We start from the raw sequence: 22,449 nt of genomic DNA on the forward strand, positions 1-22,449 counted from the left end.
CATAGACAGAGTGAGAACAAGAAAGCAGAAAAATCCAGGTACTATTCCTATTATTACCCCATCTGCTTTTCGACCTTAGCTAAATTACACTGAACTTGTGCTACCTCAATTTCCCTAGTTTAAAACTGAGATTGAGATACTTCACTCCCTATGTAATGAAGCTAACTATTTCTGTATACAAAAATGGGAGATCCCTTAGCAAAATTGATTCAATGCAAATAAACTAATGTGATGTTCTGGTTGAGAATCTGAACAGAAAGCTATCAAAAAATGCAAAGGCAAACTCCCACAGCAATTATAAAGTAGGTCATATTGAGTGTATGTCTTAATGCATTGAAGGAACATATACTTGCTCAGTAAAAATTGCAGTGGCTTTAAATACCCAGGAATACGTGAGCTCAAATTCAATGTGCTGTTATAGTCTGAAAGTTGTATTTTCATTTAATAAGACTTTAGAACAGATAATGCATTGTTTGCATTTTATCCAATCACTTCTGATACTCTGCTCTATTGATCAATATGGTTTCTTTCCTTTTATATCGACATTGTGGAAAAATATACATAGAGCTGCAGTGACACTGCTTCATTTGACATTGTAATATTCCCTGTACAGCTGCATTTACATCATTTTCAGCTCTTTAGAATGACAATAAGTACCATGAAATCAAATGAAGAGTTATTATTATCACAGCAACATCGTGAAAAATAACTAGCTTGGAAGTTGGATAGCAATATATTAGCCATCAAACCACTTCAACTCACAGATATTTTTCTTCTACCATAGTAGAGCCTAACTAAGGTTCACTTCTCATTCATTTTCCTATTTGCAATGCAAAAAACATGTCTTGGAAAAGATCCATTCTTCAGTAACTGTCAAATGAACATATGTATGACCATATTACAGGTCTACTTAAATGGTCAACAGAAGATACTTAGACAGAAAGCTGAGAAGGAGGGCATGAATACTTCCCATGGAAAATACTGGAATCATCTCTTATGAATATCTTGAAATAGAAGTTGTACCAGCACTGCTACATGTAATAGTTTTCTCACTAATCTTCTAATACCTTTTGATGCAATTTTCATAATATTTTTGGTAATGAGCTCCACCCTAAGAAGAAATACACTTCCTGTTGTATAGTCATTGAATCATTGAATGGTTCGGGCTGGAAGGAACCTTAAAGACCATCTAGTTCCAATCTGCCCACCATGCACAGGGATATCTTCCACTGTTCCGACCCATAAGCTCTTGGCGGTCCCCTCATCCATCCCCAGATGGACATCCATGCACTTCAGCTGCTCATTGACATAAAGTGCGACAACCCCTTCTCATCTCCCCTGCCTGTCCTTCTTAAACAGCCTGTACCCTTCCATTCCAACACTCCAGTCATTGGAGCCATCCCACCACATCTCTGTGATGCCATTAAGATTATAGCTCTGCAGGAGTGTGCACATCTAACTCCTCTTGTTTATTCCCCATGATACATTTGTTTGCATAAAGGCATTTAAGCTGAACCCTGTAAGAAGCTGACTTACTGGCTGGATTTCCTTGGTGCTGCTCCGTGGGTGCTCTCCTGCTGACCTGTGATCCCGCTCCAGGCTCCAGGCATCTACAGCTGGAACTGGCATCAAACTGGTAGGAGTAGGATTGATTGAGGTTCTCCTCCCTTGGCAACTTGAGTTTATTAAAATTCAAAATCTCACATTTTCTGGAACAGGAATCTGTGACTAAGAACAGATAGGTATCTAAATAGAGATGTTTATTCTAATAAACTGGACTTATCTCTCAACTCCAGGAAAGACGTGTGCATATATGGAAAAGCTAAGCCAAACTACATTATATACTAAGTTTCTGCCATGAGCAATCCTGTATATAATCCTAGGAAAGGCATTTAGAATGCATATAATGTGCCTGAGCTATTTAAAATAGAACTATCTTGAAAAAGGGGGCCTTAAACTAAAAACTGTGTCAAAGACACCACACTAGCACAGTATTTTTATGATGTGTCTCTGTAGATTCATCATATTTTCTCCTGAAAGGTAACTTGAAACAGAGCATGTGGCTTAGTACTGATATCAAACCCAACAATGTTGTCTGCAATCTACATCTGATGAATTTAAGCTCACAATTTTCATAAAAGTCTGTTTATTCATCATGAAGGCCAAAATTCTTCCTTTTTATTTGTGAGGATTTTTTTTCAATGCAGTTGCCATTATCTTTCATCTTATACAATAAAAAAGCAGAATCAAAAAAACTATAGTAGCTACTTCTGATGTGGGGATTATGCTGTATATGTATTAATCATTTCCTAAGGGAAATCTCCAATGTGCAGGTGAATAATAGTTGCCTCTGACTTTCTGGCCACATAGATCATTTGGAGATTAGAGACTGGTTAGTTGTTGAGATCCCAAATCTCTGCCTGTACAACTGAGGCAACCAGCAGCAAAGCTGAAGACTCGTGAATTCTGTTTCAGTAATGCAGTACGACCTTTAGGCAAAGCAAATTCTCTGTCTGTAACAAAGGTAATAACCAAAAGGGGGTTCTAGGAGGAGCTTAATCACAAGCTATCTGGCAGCAGTACAACATCCACAGTGCCTAAGTTATGCTCTCTGAGGTAAATCGTTGTCACAAAAGCTCCCAACATGTCTCTTCTACAGAGGAGGAACTATTCTTGTGCCACAGAATCCCAACACTTTTGAAAACTAACAGTTCACGGGGGGCTGAGGTCCAGTTACTTTTGAATCAAAGCACTTTCCAGGTACTGAGTGAGGATGTGAAATACTGGCTACATCCAGGTTCTCAACAACTCAAATCAACTGCTGCACCACTCAGTCTAGCCGTGCTCTTCCTAACCCTGCATTCAAAGCTCCCACGTCTTCTGCATTCCTTTCCCCAGGGACCATCTGATCAGCTCAGAGACACCTAGCAACTATTGCATAATCTTGCTTTTAATCTAATCCTTTCGATCAAAATCAAAACACTGCCAAGCAAGAAAGCCACGGACACATCTTTGTTTCAGAACAATGATCCTCTTCTGTTGGTGTAGTGACAAGTCTCCTGTTACCCTGCTTCCAGTAGAAATTCTCCTAATACGGGCACACAACTGTGTTTTGTTATCTTCACTGAAGATACTTTTGAATACAAAGCATTTTGGAGAAAAAAAAATTCATAATTTTGCATTGGAAAACTGCTGATTAAAAGTTGGAGGGGAAAAAAAAGTGCAGATTAAACATTTAAATTAAAGGATTAATGTGAAAAAAGAGGTATAAACTTTCAGTAACGAGAAAATACTGCTACAAAGTGGTCATTTCTATTGTCTAGAGGTGTTCTCAATCACCTTTCCTAAGAAATTATGTGTGGCTGTTCTCGTCATAATGTGGTTATAAAACTTGCATTTAACTGGAACTTTATGGAAGTACAGTCACGTATCCTGAACCTTTAATAACTATGTTAAAAACCTGATAAAGACATTGCTCTATGCTAGCTATACCTTCATGATTCCAGGGGTTTGTTGGTTTCTTTTTCTGTTTGCATAGGTTGTTTTTTAAGAAAATACTTGAATCCCTCATAGTATTCACAACAAATTCAGCTTGATTTTAATGCTTGTGCAGTGACTACTGCAAAGCTTCTTAATTTTTACTCTATAATGCAGTCAATGTATTTATAGTTCTTGAAAATGTCACATGGCAATGTTATGCCAGGGACAGCACATCTCAGAGACTCCTTAATATGTCTGCATTGTTGTATTCTATTTGTAGAGGCATTTCTGTCAGCAGCAGTGAAGAAACAGAGCTGCTGCTGCAGTTCTTTCAATAACATTCAAGCTTATAGTTGACCCGAGGGGCTCACATTATGACATCCATATTTAATTTAACAATAAATCATATTCTCATGGACTACAGTATTGCATTATAACCTCACTGGTTTATGTGCATAGGAATGCAGCAAAAACAAGCTTGAACGTATCTACAACACAGACTAAATGGTTAGTTCATGAGAGCAAGGTCAAAGTGTACAGTGACGATAATACATAAAAGATTTTATAAGAACTCTTAGAAGTCTGAGGGAAAAAAGAACAAAAAAAAGCTGTCCAGAAGGGACTGCATTTAACTTAAGGTGCAGTTTTTAAAATCCTCTTAACTGCACCACCTTGCTTACTTTCAGTTTTCGTTCTGCTCTGCACTTCCCATTGCAGTCAGCATTCTCTGTCTCATTTTCCCTTCTGCTTCATTCAAGCATATTTAAGGAGAAAATTAACACCATGTGAATCTTAAGCTTTACCCAGTCCTATATCCTCGCAATAATTTCCTCTATTTACCCTGCATTTTCTACTGTTGACCTTCTAGCTGACTCTAAATTAAATGTTCATATGTTTTCTATTTATTCCCAAATCTAGTCCTGTGTGATCACATTTATTCCTGGTGATGTCCCTCTTATTTGCCGCTGCCCATATTACATTATATCATGCTCAAATTCTTTATTTTCTATTCCTACTAACTTCAACTGTCTTTCCAGTGACCATTTCTTCGCCCACTGCAAACCTAAAATTCATTTAATTCATTATTTCCTCGCCATCAGCATTATTAATAATCTCCTACCAGCCAGATTATGGAACAACTTCTCCATCAGCTTCCTCTGGCAATAGTTTACCCACTATTGACACTGCTTTCCTCCACAGACTTTATGAAATTCCATTATCTCTTTTAGAAGGTTCCACTTCTCAAAACTAAGTAGTTTCAATTACCTTTTTATTGGCAGCCTTGATCCTTGGTCTAGATGTCAGCCTTAACATACATTACATAAAATTAAGGAAGAGCAACTGCAGTAAAAGGCATTTCACTACTCTGATCCATGTTTTCTTTCTACCTCTCATCCAGATTTCTGTTCATCATCTCTTCATGCATTGTACCTAAATTAGATTTTCAGTTCCTTGGGGTAAAAAGACATAATTTTCATTTATCTGTAAAGCACCATGCACGCTTATGGCTCTGTAGATATGCTAAATATGTATATCCACATTTATTAAAATATTGGTGCTTTTATCTATTCATATAGTGCAGAAGCAACATGGCAGCAGTTGTATCCATTTAAAAACTATTTTCCATCTATAATAACTATAATGTGATATATTTATGGTAGCTGCATGCTGTTCACTCTCTATTTCCTAGTTCATATTTACATTGCTCTTTCTGGTCTTATTAACTTATATTGCCCCCAAAATAAAAAACTTAATTTTCTCTGACAGCATCAAACTCTTTTTCTAAAAACAAAGCATAGGAGTAACATACAGTGGGTTTATTACTTATCCATACTGCTTGATCACAGTCTTAAGGGATGACAGTTGCTGTACCAGCTCAGCACTAATTCTGCGCTCCAAAATCTTTTAAGTTAACTAGTCCTGATGATAGTAAAAATTTGGAGGGATTTTGGATACCAGCATTCTTGCTACCTAAATAGAGCATAGCTCTTTCTAAAACACAAGGTTTTGAAAAGGGAAGCTCCCTGTTATTATGAAAAATTGGACTGACAAAATTAATATAATTAGTGTAAACATGTATTCTGAAAGCTAGGAAGGTTTTTAATTAGAAAAGATAAAATAAGGATACTAGCAGTCCAATTACAACCTATTAAAATATTTCTATTAACAAATGCAGTAATAGGTTGTAGATATACTCTCTTTTGTAGTCAAGCATATTTTTTTCTTGGTTAGACAAGCAAATAAGCAGGCATGCCTAAATCCCACAGCAGAATCCACACAGGCCCCTGTCATGACCCAGAGCTCACTGCAGGAATGAGCCTGTACTAATAATTTCAAAAGTTAGTTCAAAAGACAAGGAATTATTGTAGAGTAGACTCTGTATGCAGAGCAATTAAACTGTTCTGCTTCACACAGCACTTAATAAATGGTTAAGCATTTAAGCATTTAAGCATTGAATAAAGTGAACACTTCAAGCATCCTGCTTTGCAGGGTATCTGAGCTGCAAACTTGAAATGGCTTGCTCATTTGTGGGTCAGTACACAAGAAGTGGCCCTAACAACTTGTTTACTCAGAGTAGCAGGAGAGAAGTTTCAAGGAGATAGTGTTACTGGCATTTTTTAATAGAGTGCCTTACAGCTGATGGATTTAGTATTTATATTATATTTGCATACAGGGATCTGCTTCAACCAGTGTTCCACCATGATATTTACTGGATAAAACAATAAATATCAATACAACTTAGTGTCAAACTGCACTGCGCAAACCTGTGTAAGACTGCACTGATTACTTTTTAAAAGACACAGTTCTCAAGAAGTGAAATGCTTTCATTAGAACAAATTTACCTGTCAGGCTCTCAAGTGCCAGGATTTTTCCAACATGCTTTCGTCTTTTCCATGCAGCCAGACTGCCACTCAGGTCATCCTGACATAAAAGCAGAAGCTGAGCTGTAACAAGGGTCCTCTACAGGAATGAATTATTACATGGATCTCATTGCATATGGAAGGTTGTATTCTGTAAGGGTATTATGAGATGCAACAGTCAGGTTTTCAGGTGTACTCAACTTTACATCCTTCAGAATGAGAAGTATGAACAGCAAGCACTTTTGAAGATCAATATGGTTTCTTTGCTCAGCAAAGAACTACAGACCTACAAAATCAAGTTTTGTAATAATTTATGGAGCACTTTTTCATCCATTTGCACCCCAAGATAGGAGACAGGTTTAAAACTGCTTGCTTTCCTTTCAGCTAAACATTTTTCTTCTATTCACTTTACTCTGATTTACATGAGTTTTAGCTTCAAGAATCATTGGTCGTTGCTGAATTCAAATAAGCACAAAGTTAAATTATATTAAGCTTTCATGACTGATCTTTCATCATTTTAAATGGTACCTTTTAGTATTTTCTGTAAAATCAGCCTGAAATACTCCCATCGTTGACTGTCATCAAGTAGAGCAGGGTCACTTTGGGAAAACCCATTCTCAGTGATGTAAATTATAGGGTTATTATATGTATCTAGAACAAGAGAGCAGAAGTTTCATTCAGAACAGATGTAAGAAAGCCCATAAAATCAGATGCATTACCCTCTATCTTTTCTATGCTACAAACTAAAACTAGTTTTCATCAAATTGCACTGACCCTATTAACTTAATTTTCCGTGAGCTGACCTTTTATAACTAACAATGGAAAAGCAAAACTGTGCAAATAGCCATGAAGACAGTGAAACGACTTATTTTAATGAGAAGACTAAAATATCTTTCCTGCATTAGCATCTGCTTATTGCCACTGGTCCTTAACCCCTTGGTACTGGCAGTCACCACACATCCCATTGCCAGGAGCAGATGCATGCCAGGAAAGCCTTGCTGCTGGCATCAGAAAGATCATTTCTGGAGTTCAAAAGACGATATAACACTGGTGTGTCATTTCAAACTGCAGAATAGCTATCAAGTACACAGGCACTAGGAAGACACTAAGGCTTCTACCCTTTATAGCTATCATGCAAAAATTAAATTAAGAATCCCAAGGTGACTTGTTTATTTATATCTTGTACAATGTCTTATGCATCCAGATGGGCCCCTCAAAAAACTCCACATCATCAGTATTACTCATTGGATTCTCAGATCCTCTCATTGGCCAGCTAATAGCGGTAAAATGGTCCTGTGAGCCTTAGGTCATTGCCTGATATAACACAGAAGTCAGTGTAAACTCCATGGTACAACAGAGAGCCATAAATTCCCAGCTGCAATAGGCCAAGCAGGATCCATTTCTTGCTCAGCTTCACAGTCCATTGAAACATGTAGCTTCTTATCTGCACTTTCTTCATCTTAACAGTTCAAAGTCAGCAGTACCCGAGATTGTATTTTTTTCCCTTTTAGTGAATTCCAGAAGCCTTGATGATAAGCAACCCTGCTCTGAATGCATTGCAGAAACTCAGGATTTCATCACGGCTGGATATTCACCATCAGTAAATATTGTCCTGACGAACCCGTCTAAGGTAAGGGACAGGTACCCTTTAGTCGCATTTTGATCTGCTACAGAACTCAGAGAGATTCTACCAATCGGAGAGTTCAGAGCTATAGAGACAAGTCCACATGGTTTTCTCCAAATACTACAACTGTGTTAGGCTTTAGCATGAGCTTTTATCACATAATAAGCTGCCTCCTAAGCTCTAGTACCAATGCTGAGTCTATACCTTTTTCACAGCCACCTGTAGCAATAACATAAGGCTCATTAATAGTGATCACTCAGTCTCCAAATGTTCTGAAGTAATACTTTGCATGAATGTCAAAGGTCTCAATGATCTTTCAGATCTCCAGCCACCTTCATCGTCTAAGGACTGAGGTAAGCCAAACTGATACAGGAAGCAGGACATCACTTCCCAAGTTATTAAAATTTTTGCTGTAATAATTGACTCCAGAAGATAATAAACAAAACAAAAAAAGGGTTAACTTAATAACTTTATTACATTTCAACACATGAAGGAATCTCACTGCACATTTTCTCCGTTATGAGATGCAAATATTTCCTCTCAACTGCATGCTGACTACTGTTACAAGATCCCAGAGTTGGCAAAAATGCTCAGCACATAAAATCTTCCAACCAGGCACATAAAATGAAATGAGGATGCAAATTTTCAAAATAGATCAGTGGACAGCAACTCACTGGGAGAAACATAATTCTGATGGGTGATGGTCACATGAAAATATAATCCTTTCATTTAAATGCCTGAGTGGCAGTCTGGCTGCATGTACAAGATGCAAGCGTGTTGGAAAAATCCTGACACTTGAGAGCCTGACAGATAAATTTGTTCTAATGAAAGCATTTCGCTTCTTGAGAACTGTGTCTTTTAAAAAGTTTAGTGCCATGTTCAGCAAGTAACTGAGCTGATCTTTTATCGTGTGAACTTTGTTAGCTGGATGACCTGTTCCACAGATTCACAGAACCACAGAATGTTAGGAGTTGGAAGAGACCTCAAAAGATCATCTAGCCCAGCCCCCTGCCAGAGCAGGGTCACCTACAGTAGGTCACACAGGAACGCGTCCAGGCGGGTTTTGAATGTCTCCAGAGAAGGAGACTCCACAACCTCCCTGGGCAGCCTGCGCCAGTGCTCTGTCACCCTCACAGGGAAAAAGTTTCTTCTAATATTTTTGTAGAACCTCCTATGTTCCAGCTTGTATCTGTTGCCCCATGTCAGTGATGTCCATTGGACATCACTGAAAAGAGCATGGCACTGTCCTTCTGACACTCACCCTTGACACATTTATTAACATTATTGAGATCACCCCTCATTCTCCTGCAAGCTAAAGAGACCCAGCTCCTTCAGCCTTTCCTCATAAGGGAGATGTTCCACTCCCTTCACCATCTTTTTGGCTCTGTGCTGGACTCTCTCAAGCAGTTCCCTGTCCTTCTTGAGCTGAGGGGCCCAGAACTGGACACAATGTTCCAGATGTGGCCTCACCAGGGCAGAGCAGAGGGCGAGGAGAACCTCTTTCGACCTACTAGAAATCCCCCTTTTAACACACCCCAAGATGTCATTGGCCTTCTTGGCCATGAGGGCACATTGCTGGCTCATGGTCATCCTGCTGTCCACCAGAACCCCCAGGTCCCTTTCCCCTGTGCTGCTCTCCAGCAGGTCAGTCCTCAACCTGTACTGGTACATGGGGTTGTTTTTTCCCAGATGCAAGACTTTGCACTTGCCCTTGTTGAACTTCATAAGATTTCTCCCTGCCCAGCCCTCTAGCTTGTCTAGGTCTCTCTGAATGGCAGTATAGCCTTCTGGTGTGTCAGCCACTCCTCCCAGTTTTGTGTCATCAATTCTGTAATGTAATTTACAGGGAGTATATCATCTCGCTATGTATCAAGTGAACTGTATTTTAAAATGCAAGTTCATTTAGATAACAGCTAGTTTTCCTGTTATATTTGTCCAAAGTGGTCACAATAATATCTATCATATCATAGTGTAATAGTTTTTGTAGCCATTTTTAGCTATGAGGATGCTGTGGGAGATTGTGTCAAATGCTTTACTGAAATCCAGATAAATCACAGCCACTGCACAGGCACTATCCATCCACCTGGTTATGTCCTGATAAAAGGCTATCAGGTTGGTCAAATATGACTTCCCCTTGGCAAAGCCATGCTAACTGTTGTTAATGACCTTCTTATCCTTGATATGTCTAGAGACAGCACCAAGGATAAGTTGTTCCATCACCTTTCCAGGGATGGAGGTGAGGCTGACCGGTCTGTACTTACCCAGGTCCTCCTTCCTGCCTTTTTTAAAGACTGGAGTGACATTCGCCTTCCTCCAGTCCTCAGGCACCTCACCTGTTCCCCACGACTTACCAAAGTTGATGGAGAGTGGCCTAGCAATGACTCCCACCAGCTCCCTCAGCACCTGTGGGTGCATCCCATCACAGCCCATGGATTTACGGATGTTCAGGTGTCCTAACTGATCCCTAACCCAGTCCTCCTCAACCTGGGCAAATTCTTCATTTATCCTGACTTCTTCTGGGGCCTCAGGGGTCTGGGCCTCCTGAGGACAGTCTCCAACAGTGTAGACAGAGGCAAAGAAGGCATTCAGCAACTCTGCCTTCTTTGTATCCTCTGTTTCCAGGGCACCTACCTCATTCAGCAGTGGGCCTACATTGACTCTGGTGTTAGTTTTGTTGCCAATGTATTTGAAGAAGTCTTTACTGTTGTCCTTGACCTCCCTCACAAGGTTTAATTCCAAGGAGGCCTTAGCTTTCCTAGTGCCCTCCCTCCCCCCTCTGACAGCAGTCCTATACTCCCCCCAAGTGGCCAGCCCCTCCTTCCATGATTTATATACTCGCTTCTTCCACTTGAGTTTGCGCAGTAGTTCCCTCATTAACCACGAGGGTCTCATGGCTCTCTTGATTTCCTACCCATTGGGATCCTCTGATCTTGAGCATGGAAGAAGTGGTCTTTGAATACTGACCAACTATCTTGGGCCCCTTTGCCTTCTAGTACCCTGTTGCATGGGCTTACTCCTAGCAATTGCTTGAAAAGGCCAAAGTTGGCCCTGCTGAAGTCCAGAGTTGTGATCCTGCTTGGTATTGTGCTCCTACCACACAAGATCCTGAACTCCACCACCTCATGGTCGCTGCGGCCCAGATTGCCCTCAACCTTCACTGCTTCAACCAGACCTTCCTTGTTGGTGAGCTCAAGGTCCAGCAGTGCTCCCCTCCTGGTTGGCTCATCCACCATTTGCATCAAGAAACTATCATCGATGCACTGGAGGAACCTCCTGGACTGTGGATTGCTGCCTGTGTAGGCCTTCCAGCAAATATCTGGGTAGTTGAAATCCTCCATGAGAACCAGGGCCTGTGATTGAGAGGCTACTGACAGCTGCCTGTAAAAGGCCTCATCAACTTTCTCACCTTGATCAGGTGGTCTGTAATAAGCACCCACCACAGTATCACTCATGCTAACCTGCCCCTTAATGCTTACCCACAAACTCTTGATTTGCTCCTCATCCACCCCTGGACAGATCTTGATACATTCCGGTTGCTCTCTCATGTATAGAGCACCTCCACCACCTCGTCTTGTTGGCTTGTCTTTCCTAAAAAGGACAGAGCCATCAAGGCCCACATTCCAGTCATGTGAGTTGTCCCACCAGGTCTCTGTAATTGCTGCCAGGTCTTAACCCCTTGACTGCACGCAGATTTCTAACTCCTCCTGTTTACTGCCCATGCTACCTGCGTTTGTGTGGAGGCACTTCAGCAGGGCTGTCGGCCACATCACCTTATTAGTGGAAGACCCCTTAAATCTCTTGAGGTGTTCCGTGAATGTTTCCCTGTAGTCTCCTACTACTTCATGAGCCCCTGGTTCATCTCTGTAAGAGCTTAGCTGTGCTGCCGCTCCCCCAGCGTGCCACAGAGTAGCCAGTTGAAGGCCTTTAGTAGCACCCTGTCCCTCTAACTCTGGTTTGTCATCCCAAAGCTTGTCACTGACAAGCCTGAAATTGTTATGCCCCTCCCCCTTCGCAACTAGTTTAAAGTCCTATCGATCAGCCCCAAAATCTCTTGGGCAAAGACCCTCTTTCCTCTCTGGGAAAGATGACTCCCATTAGAGACTAGCAAGCCTGGTGCTGTGTAGACCATCCCATTGTCAAAGAACTCAAAGTTTTGGCAGTGACACCAGTCACGGAGCCACGTATTAATATATTGTATTTGCTTGATTCTCCCAATATCATCACCCACAACCGGGAGAAGGGATGAAAATATAACCTGAACCCCAGATTCCCTCACCGACCATCCCAGGGCCCTGAAGTCCCTTTTAGACTACAATTTGCAGTTTCATCTCCACCTATATGAAAGACCACTAATGGGTAATAATCTGATGACCTTACTAAACTAGGAAGTTTCCTAGTAATGTCCCTAATTCGTGCTCCAGTGAGACAGCATACTTCCTTACGCTGAGGTTCTGCCCAGCATATCGGACCTTCAGTTCCTTTCAGAAGGGAGTCACCTACTGCTATAACCCTTCTGTTTTTCCTTATGGATGTGGTTGTGATTCAGGTTGTGGACTTAACTGATTGGTGAGACATCTCTGGCACAGACTGCCCATCATCCACATCCTCATTTGGCTGGGTTCCTCAGCCAGAGCCAGAGTCTCGTATCTGATGCACAGCGGCACCTGGGCAGGCAAGGAGGGAATTTGCCTGCTGCCCCAAGCATGAACTTGCCTCCATTCATTGTTTTCATTTTTAGTATTTAGAGTTATGCCTTCAGCCTGACAGTAGAAGGATACTAGGGTCCCTTGATCCTGGGTTCTTTCCAGTGGGTGCTCCCCTTCCCGTTTCAGAGAAGGCGGAGCCTGGCTCCACCAGTCTCTCTCTCTGCTTCTCTGATGCTCCTTAGCAGCTCAACATCTTCTCTTAGCTGTGCCACCATGCTGAGCAGGTCGTCTACCTGTTTGCACCGCACCCAGCTGATCCTGCTCTTTGCTGCCAGCCGCAGGCCCTGTCACTCCCAGCAGCCTGTGACCTGCACAGTTGCATGTCTCTGTGGGAGCTCTGTCTGGGTTCCCACATCCATTTTGGTCAGTTTCCAGACCACAACCTTCTGCTTAGTTGAAATCATAGCTGAGTTGAGACCTTACCTGATCCTCTGCAATGAGATGGTACCACTGTTCTGCCCCTCACCCTCCCCCTTGCTCGCTGTCCTAGGAGCTGTAGCCAGCTATGGCGGCAATTCCCAGGAGACACACAAGCACTGTTTGCTCCCCTTGTGCTCAGTGGGCAGCGACCAGTCATTGAGGCTTCTTATAGCCTGGTGGCCTGATTAAAGGTGGGTGGTGCTGGCTCCGCCCAGGCCCTCTCTGCAACGCGCCCAAAAGGTGACCCCCCCAAGGTCAGGCAAAGGCTTTTTTCTAGCTTCAAAAAGCCCCCCAAAAGAGCTTTTTCTTGGCACTTCTTGCTGCACATCCCTTCTCCAGTGCAGTCTTCCCTGCCCTGAAGTAGGTCCCTGCAGCAACCTAGACTCTAGACTCTTCCATTCTCCAGCACTCTCTGTGCCGTCATCAAGATAAAGAAGGCACTATCAATGCATTCCATATTTTGCGATGGTGTGAATTCAGCAGTTCCCTCATTAGATCTATACAACAGTGAAGGCTTTGCATTGGGATCTAGCACATTTTAGATGGAGTGTAGGGCACTGGGCTCTTCAGCCACCTAACTAACTGGCTTGGCAGTAGTTTATCCAAGAGCCATACTCTCTTCCTTTTATGCTGCCACTGCTGCAGACTGCTCTGTCCTTCTAACTGCAGAATTAGCTCACCTCTCTAAAACCTCTTGACTTCCAACCTTTCTTGTGCCCCGTTGATAAGACAGGGATCAACTTTAATTTCCTGGACATGTTGTTAAAGCTGGCCAGTACTGAGGATATATAGTTCTAGAGGCTTAAAAGGAATTTACCTTTTGTTCAGATTTAGCAGTGGCTGACATGAATATGTTTCCTAAAGGACTATTTTTATGCTGCTGAGAGGTCACTGAAAGTTTAAATATCAGAATACCCTAAGCCCTCGTATAGGCTTTTTAAATTTTGCTTACATCCAAACACAACTACATTGCTTTTAAGCCTTCTAAAACCACTAGATATTGCAAAACAGATCATAAGCTCTGGTTCAAAGAGTATCAATTAGCTCGCTCTTTTACTTGAACTATCTGGTTTAGTGCGGTAATTGGAAAAGGCCAGCAGTGGCCTTGAATTATTATTTGTTAAGTTAAGAGGCTCCAGACAGGAATAGGTGTTCATCACACTGGTGGAATGCAGAAATCAGTCAGTTTTTGCTTCAGAGACTTGGGCTAAATATACCAAAGTGTTTAAGAACCTTAGAAACCTAAAATTCATAAAAATTTCATGCATCTTGGACTACAACATATCCTAATAAGACATAAGTCTATCCCAAGGCATGCTCTATTGAAATCCAGAACTAAGAAATGTCTAAAGAAGTTGAAAGACAGAATGAGGAGGCAGAGGAAGACTAAATTGCAAAGGTTAACAAAATGTATGCTTAGGAGGTTATCTATGGCTTAGATTATTATTCTTAACAGTTTCTGAGTAGGAGATTTTGTTTAATCCAAAGCAGGAAACTAGCTCATTAGTAAATATGTCTGTTCCACAATGTACTATACATTCCTTGGTATTTTCAGGTTTCGATTACTGTTTATTGACACTCAAAAATGCCAACACAGAAGCTCATACTACGTTCTTCTTAAGTGGACAGTATCAGACTTCTAATTATCCTAACTTCAGAAGACTGATTGTAAGGATTTCCGTCACATGTCTTTTCTAAGATAACATTTACTGCAGCAGTCAGTTCTGGAACCCAGATTTAGACAGTGCCTTCTTCTAAACAAACAGGTGCATACACATCCTTTAGCACAGTAAGACTCAATAAATTTGTTTACAATGTAATTAACAATAAATCTCACAAGTAGTTTGCTTTTCCTTCTGAAAGCAGCACCAAAAAAACCCACACTAAATTCTGAGGAGATGCATGCCTGTGCCTGAGGAAGCACCCACCAAAAGAGGAAGAAATATACCAGAATTCTAAATCTGGAAAAGCAAATTCTTACAATTTGCGAGAGGAACTAGGAGTAAATACAGTTTGTTACTACTACTTTTGAACAGAGACCTGTTGACTTCAGTGGGACTGGGTATATGTTAAGTGTTTGCTGGTGGGACTACAAGGTTTCCGACATAAGCTTAAAATGGGAAAATAGAAAACCCTTGTTTGTGCAGGATCATGTTCTACCATATTGAAAGTAATGCTTGCTTAGAATTTACTAGCATTTCTCATTCTAATTTTCAGGTTATAAATTACTTAGTACAATTTATACAATTTAAGTGCAACCAGCTATCATTACATCTCAATTAAATACCAGTATTGGAAAAAAACATGCTTACTGTTAGGAAATGAAAAGAAATCCCTGAAAAGTGTAAATGTCAAGTCCAATTACCAGATTGTCTGTCACCTTCCAGAGTACCCTGATCTAGTTCCTACGGCTGTATCCGTTGGTTATCTAGAAGTAGAAGTACAGAAGAAAATGTTATTCCAAGAAAGAGCATATAACGGTTTTGTAGAGGGCTTAGAGACATCAAGAAGCATTTGGTCACTGGAAAATGAAGGACTGTTTTGTTCTTATTTCTGTCATCTTCTCTCCCCACCCTGATTCCCTAGCTTCACACTGAATTGAGGTGTAACATCAAGCTCTCCAAGACTCAATACCCCCATGTCTACTGCTTCTGTCTCCCTCCAGACTGACACCTGGTGTTTAATATCTACATTTTTCAGCTCAGGCCATATTCTAGAGTAAAAATAATTGTACAAAAATACTTTAAAAAGAAGCTTTGTGTAAATTTTAACCTAAAACCTGTCACATCTTAGGAACTATACACCTACAACATTGCTGCTTTAAAACACCCTACCCCACCAAGTTAGAAAAATAATGTTTTTAAAGGTTTTCAAATGTCCTACATCTTAGGTGTGAAATTGGTAGTGAATCAGTTGGTGTGAATGATTTTATTTGAAAGGACATTGCTCTAAGCTTTCTAATTCTTCACATGCTCTTTGTAAAAATGTTTATATAGAAGATGATGGCCTTTCCATGCTATGCAGTTACAATTGCTTCAACAGATCACTGCACAAGAGAAGTGAACTCCTGCTTAATGAAAGCTGGCCTACTTGGAGTTTCTCCAATGCCCTTTCGTTAAATGTAAAGTTCATAATATTAATCAGACAACTGCTTATACTGGAGACCAAGTGAACATTTTCTGAAATTACAGCTGAGTTTTGTCAAAATGTTAGCTTTCCTTACCAAGGGCGTTCAGATTGTCTGCTTGCTGTCTCCCACTCTGATGTCTAAATAAGAAAGCCCATTCAATGGGCAGCTCTGTGGGGTTGTACAGCGCCTGCAGCCCCAGCTGAAGAAATATCAGTGTAGGAAAGAAAACACAAGGTCTCAGCCAAATTTAAATTCAACACACCACAGAAAGTGTTCCTAGGGAAGGGCAAACTGTGCCAGTGAAAGTGGGCCACGTATTGTAAATTGTGGTGGCAAAGGAAAGACTTCCAGTCAAGCCTCTCCGGGGTGCTGGCACAGTTTTTGCAGTCATGCTCTGCAGGGGAAAATGGCTGGTTGGTCTGTTTACAGCAGATTCACCAACCCCCTTTTCTGAATTCTGGAAACAAAAGCTCCTCCGCTCTCTGGTAAAAACCATAATCTGCAGGATGCAGAGGACAGGCTGCTGCCTATTGAACAGGCAAACTCTACATGACCAAAATTCTGCAGAAAACTATTGCTTCTGCCAGTATCTTCCTCGTACAGTTCAGAATAACCTGAAGAGCATTTTCCAAGAAATCCTTTCCCTTTGTAGCCTTATGTTTTTGCAATCTTCAAACCAGGAGAAGAAAAGAATTGCCAAGGCAAACACTGCCCCAGAAATACATATCTTCTTGGTTGAACTGGGATTCGGAAGAGTAGGAGGCAGAACTGAGATTCAGAGGCTTTGACTTTTTCTCCTTGGAATATTATCCTCCCAGCGTACAAGAGACCTCAGCCAACTACCTTGATTCTCCCAGCCTTTCTGGTTCAGCTTCAGTTACTTTTATTCTTCATAATTATCTTTTTCTTCTTTCTTCCTTTCTCTATGTTCTTCAGGCAAAGCTGCCATTTCTTGTCTTTTCCTGGAAAGTGACCTTAATCTTCTTCCCAGTCCATACCAATGGAACTCAAATAAACAAATCAGAAGTGCAAGAAATTCTATACCTGACTTCTAGCAATCTGACCAGCTTGTTTACATGCTGTATCTCTTTTCACTTTTATGCTGTCTGCTGAGAACGTGAAAAGTCTTCTTTTCAGAGCAGGAACTGTCTTGTGTTCGTCACAGAACTCAGCAGAGTTCCTAGCTGAGTCTGAAGAATCCTCTCTAATTTGCTAAAGAAAATACCTCAGAAAAGTAGGTCCCTCTTGGTGCAAAATAGTCAATGTGAAGTTCAGTACATCAGAGTATACTGATAAACTATCTAAATGCATTTGCCATGTAAGATACTCGTCTGTTGTAAGCCATCCAAAAATATCCTCATGGCTAGGATCCCTGTAAATACAAACGTTCTGATGAAGCAAAAGGATTTAGAGTTATTATTAAAAAAATGGAGTAAGCAAAAAGATACATGCGAAATGTAATACTAATCCTATCCCGAAAGATTGTGCTATCCAAAGGGATCTAGAATATTAATTAGGAAGTTGTTGCAAACCTATAAAAAAATCATCCCATAATTACTCTGAAAAAAGTTGCAATTTCAAAGCTACACTGCAAAATAGCATACTGGATTAATTATGCCAGACTGCAGCCATAACCTTGAATTAAAGCTGCAACCTTCTATTTTTAAGAAACAATTGCCTTTCTGGTTGATGAAACCTGTCGTCCCATCAGGTAACAGACGTGACCAGGAAAGAGAAAAGCGATAATGAGTCAATCCAAGCTGTTTGATACATTTCAAATCTTCCTCCCACAGAGTGTAGCTGCCACAAGCTACATCACCAGTCTGGTTCCTGAAAACTCGATCTCCTCCCTGATGGGTGAATGTGTCCCAGACATTAGGGCCCTTTCCATCTGCATTCCAGCCTTCTGCTTGAAAAACAAACCTTGGTCGTTACACTTTTGACATCAGAAGACATATGGTGAGTGTAAATATTCATCATAAAGGAGGCACAAAATCCTCAAAATCTTATGAGTGAAATGAGCAGAATTCCCTCCCTTCTCCGTATATCATTCAAAGTAACCAGGAACTTTCAAGCATTAGTATGTATTTGCATCAAGTTTTGCATTTATTCATATTTTTCCTTGCTGCTAATTACTTGAAACTCATGCTTTAAAGAGCATTCAGCGTTCTGACACTCTTCATACTTTCTTAGCCAAAAATCAGATGCTTGCAACTCTAGAGATATTACAGGTTTTCACAAAGGGCATTTTCTAATGCAACTTCGATACATAAATGTAAAAGATCAGTCCATATCAAAGAAAGCCTTTAGGGTATGAGAAATACATCCAACAAATAGGCACTTATGGCTTTCTGGATGTCCTTTGAAAATCCTGACAGTCTGTTAAAAAGAAAGGAATGCCATTATGAGCCATGGCCCTAGGCATATACAAGCTGAATTAATAACACAGCTCTGCAAAACTTCTGCTTTTTGCTTAGCCAAACGTTCACAGAAATGAATTTTGAATGCTCAAAATCCCTGCACCATTTTCTTCACTTTCATAGTTTGGGGAAATTTCTTTGCAATTCCAAAATTGAGATAGACAGATTACCTTCAAAACACTCAGAGTTCAGCTGTAGTTTGAGATTACACAGTACTAACATCACATAGTATTTAAACCAAACAAATGAACCTTTCTTCATAACAAGTTTCTTTGTTTTTCCAGAGCAATTCTGTAGCTGAGGCACGTGTTTCATTTTTAATGTGGAGAGCTCTGTAAACTTACACCCCGGCAAAGTGATTTTATCATAATATTCCAAATAACCCCAAAATGACCAACCCCATTTACCAGCAAGATTTTTCAGAGCCCTGGTGAATGCACTATTTCAGGGTTACTCTTTATAAACTAAAATGACATTGTGTGTTAAAATTATGTATAAATTAAATATCAGTTGGGTTGTAAGATTAATAACTATATAATAGCTACATATCAATCCTCAATAAAAGTGTTTTAATAATCAATTAGTATCATGGAAATTAGAGATGGAGGAGAACTATTAGGAGGTCATTGAGTCCATCCCCTGCCAACGCAAGATTGCTCCCTTAAGTATATTCAGTACTAAATACACATCTGTCTTATTAAATCTAAGTTTAATGCAAGGTTAAGCATATTGAAGACACTTAATTTAAAGCATTACTAAAATCTGTAATATCACTTCTATAACCTAGCTTTTAAAAGATCATTGTCACATTTCATGTTCTTTACAGAATTTTATTGCAGTACATGAACACCAATACATTTGGTTGGCCAGTAAATTAAACTCTTACATTGGACAACCTTCTAAGGAGGTCAAATTTTAGATCCAGAGAGTTTGAGTTCCTCTTAATCTCAGATTTTTGTCACAGACTTTGTGCTTTGTCTGTACGCTCCAAGGAAAAATACAGTTTTCTATATCCTGCTTCTGATTTCAAATATGTCTGCTGAAATAAACAGTCATTTTAGACAAGTGCAGGAAATAACAAATAACAGTAATTCTTTGGTGGTACCTAGAATTTAGAAGCCTTTAAGAGCAGGTTTCCTGCACTGTATCAGTATGGTAGAGCTCTTTTTTTCACTACGGTGGGAGTGAAGGGAAGCCAAAATGGGCAGCTAACACACCTGCATTTAAGAATCAGCAGCTAGAGCAGATGCTGAGCGATACCTTATTTGTCTGCCTTCCTCCAACAAAGGAGGTGGGAGGAAGGAGGTGAAGCATTTGATTTTCAGCAGAATATGGCAGTACTACTCCAGTGGTCATTAGCCTCTATAAAACCCTGACTGGGGCCATAGCAAACAGACCCACTTTCAAGCATCCCTCATGCTGTTCAAAGAGCCTCTCTGTGCAGTGTGGAGTATCTGAGCTGCCTAAATAACATGTTGGAAGCAATCTTGCCAAGGCAACAGAAAGCTCCACATACTCTACTATATCCTGCTGAGCCACAATTAGTCTGCACAGAGCCCTGCTCTTCTTCAGTGAACTGAGCTTGCACCTCTAAGCTTGCTCTGAAACCTACACGCTACAAAGAACTTCATTGTGTAGGCATACTCCTCACATAAGGTCATCCAATCATTGATATAAATTATCACGAAATATGATGCATATTCCACATTCTCTGCAATTATTACAGTGCACTAAGATAGAATGTTCCTCCATTTAAGTGAAGATAGTGAAGCAGGAATATTACTGATCAGAGTATTTAAGTTTTTGTGTACTTTCTGAAGTTAGCTTTCTTCTAATTCAGCTGTGCTTTCACCTTTTGGAGTGAAATTTTCTTGGCCTGGTCTCTGCTCAAAAGGTGAAGTTTTGTTTGAATTAATGCAGTTCAACTATTGGGCATATGAAAAAAAAGTGAAGAAAACCACTCTTACCATTACTAGAATTTTTTGCAACTTTTCCCTCTCTCTCAAAAAAAAAAAAAATCAAGCAAGGAGTTGAAATTTAGCATAGAAATAGCCCTCAGTAAGAAGAAGTGCTTTTGAGTGTTCTGGTGCAAATTGATTTTGATTTGACTGAGTCATGAACCTTTGAAATCTGCACTTTGAGCATGCAGAGTACAATTGGTATGATTTTTTAGCACTTTGAAATATACAGAGTGGAGAAGGTTGTGCTGTGCATAAATACATAGCTGACAGTAAAAAATAAAGTAGCCTGCCAGCCCGTGCCTCATCCACTGTGTATCTTGTGATATGTGCAGAAACTGAGTTTGGACTCTACAAGAACTATTGCTCCAATCTTGCTCCTCCAAGTTGGAAGCTGCGCAGCTTCCTAATCTTTCAGGAGGAGGAATTCCCTGTTCAGTTTCTTACTTCTGCAGGAAAAGGGTCATTTGAGTAGTGTCTAGACCACATTATAGATTTTTTTTAACGTTTCTCCCACTCAGAAGCTTGAGGAAAGCTCATTAAAAATACATTAAGAGAACATTAAAGTTGCACATCTAGCCACGCAAAAGACAGGAAATTATACTGTCATTCTATATGCACACACAATCCACATTTTAAAAAATGTTAGTAGAGCTATGCACATTGCAGGGCTTGAGTTAGAATCTGGCCCAGAATATTGATTCCCTGGGACAAGTGAACTGTTCAGTCTATTAGGTGAGGCTAACTGAGCTCGTTAAAAGGCACCAAGCATGGGCAAGTACTCTAGCTTTCAGCAATAACCAAGAACTAAAGGCTACATCCTCAAAGACAATTTTAGATCCACAGCTCCCATTTAGGTATTGAAATCAATGGAAGTTAAGTGCCTGTATGCTGCAGGGTATAATATGAGAAAATCATATCTATATGTATTTTAAAGGTCTCTAAACATGCATTTATCAAGGGACAAAGTTTGGGGAGGATTATGGACCTTATGTCACTGTACCGTACAGGTTTATATTCCCGAATCTGCTACGTATTTTCATGTCATGCTAGGAAATTCACTTTATCAGCACCTCTGTTCAGCTGGGAATATGATACATGTCTCTAGGGGAGAGTCTCCACAAGTCCAGCTGTTAACTTCTCAGTTCAATGATTTTCATATTTTTTGGAGATGAATTCCTAAATAAGGACCTATTGTGAGTACCAACATCTGATGAGGCAGTACTCCCATTCAGTTTTGGAATAGCCAATAGTAATCTAATTAAACTAGCTCTAGAGAAAGGAAATAATCAAGAACCAGTTGGAAATTTACTTATATCTGCTTCCCAAACACACACACTCTCAATAGTTAATGAATAGTTCCTTCTCTATTTCCATTACATAGATATATTTCTGAGATTTGAAACATCTTTTATCCTTATTATTGCTCAGGCCAGAAGTGTTTAAATAGAAGTGCTACACAGATTTGCATCAGATGTAGCATCTACATAACAAGGCAAAGATCAAACACTCCACTTCCTAGATACAGACTTTTCTTTCACTTAAAACTTTCTTAACACTTTGGCAGATAAAAATTGCTACCTTCAATCTGATATGTTGCTGTAGCTGCACCCCAAGCAAATCGAACTGGAAAAGCAATATCCTCTGGCACCGGCAGCAGAGGACAGGCGAATACACAGCATTATATGATGCTATGGAGATGTGGGCTTCATTTGCAGACAACAGTTTCCAGCTCGATCACTCTTCCACTTGTTACAAGCAGATTCTATACTGAAGACAAAAATAAACGCTGTGCAGCTTCACACACTGAAGGACAAGCCATGCACTTTGCATATCTCAGGATTAAAGCA

The 22,449-nt window shown here is 40.3% G+C and overlaps 1 protein-coding gene across 1 annotated transcript; it reads right to left on the reverse strand.

Moving 5' to 3' along the window:
- Positions 1-6,869: 6,869 nt before the first annotated feature.
- On the reverse strand, positions 6,870-22,243 carry LOC104273330 (cytosolic beta-glucosidase-like; the record flags this gene model as incomplete). Its single annotated transcript, XM_009868639.1, is given in 10 exon segments — positions 6,870-6,994; positions 7,656-7,752; positions 7,805-7,888; positions 7,919-8,050; positions 8,170-8,277; positions 8,280-8,351; positions 8,640-8,655; positions 17,271-17,308; positions 17,894-18,127; positions 22,181-22,243. Coding segments are annotated over 10 exon segments (969 nt in total), but the record flags the coding sequence as incomplete, so codon positions are not given.
- Between the last annotated feature and the right edge of the window lie 206 nt (positions 22,244-22,449).

The sequence above is a fragment of the Apaloderma vittatum genome, unplaced genomic scaffold (genome assembly GCF_000703405.1).
Source record: "Apaloderma vittatum isolate BGI_N311 unplaced genomic scaffold, ASM70340v1 scaffold2014, whole genome shotgun sequence".
Classification (NCBI taxonomy): Eukaryota; Metazoa; Chordata; class Aves; order Trogoniformes; family Trogonidae; genus Apaloderma; species Apaloderma vittatum.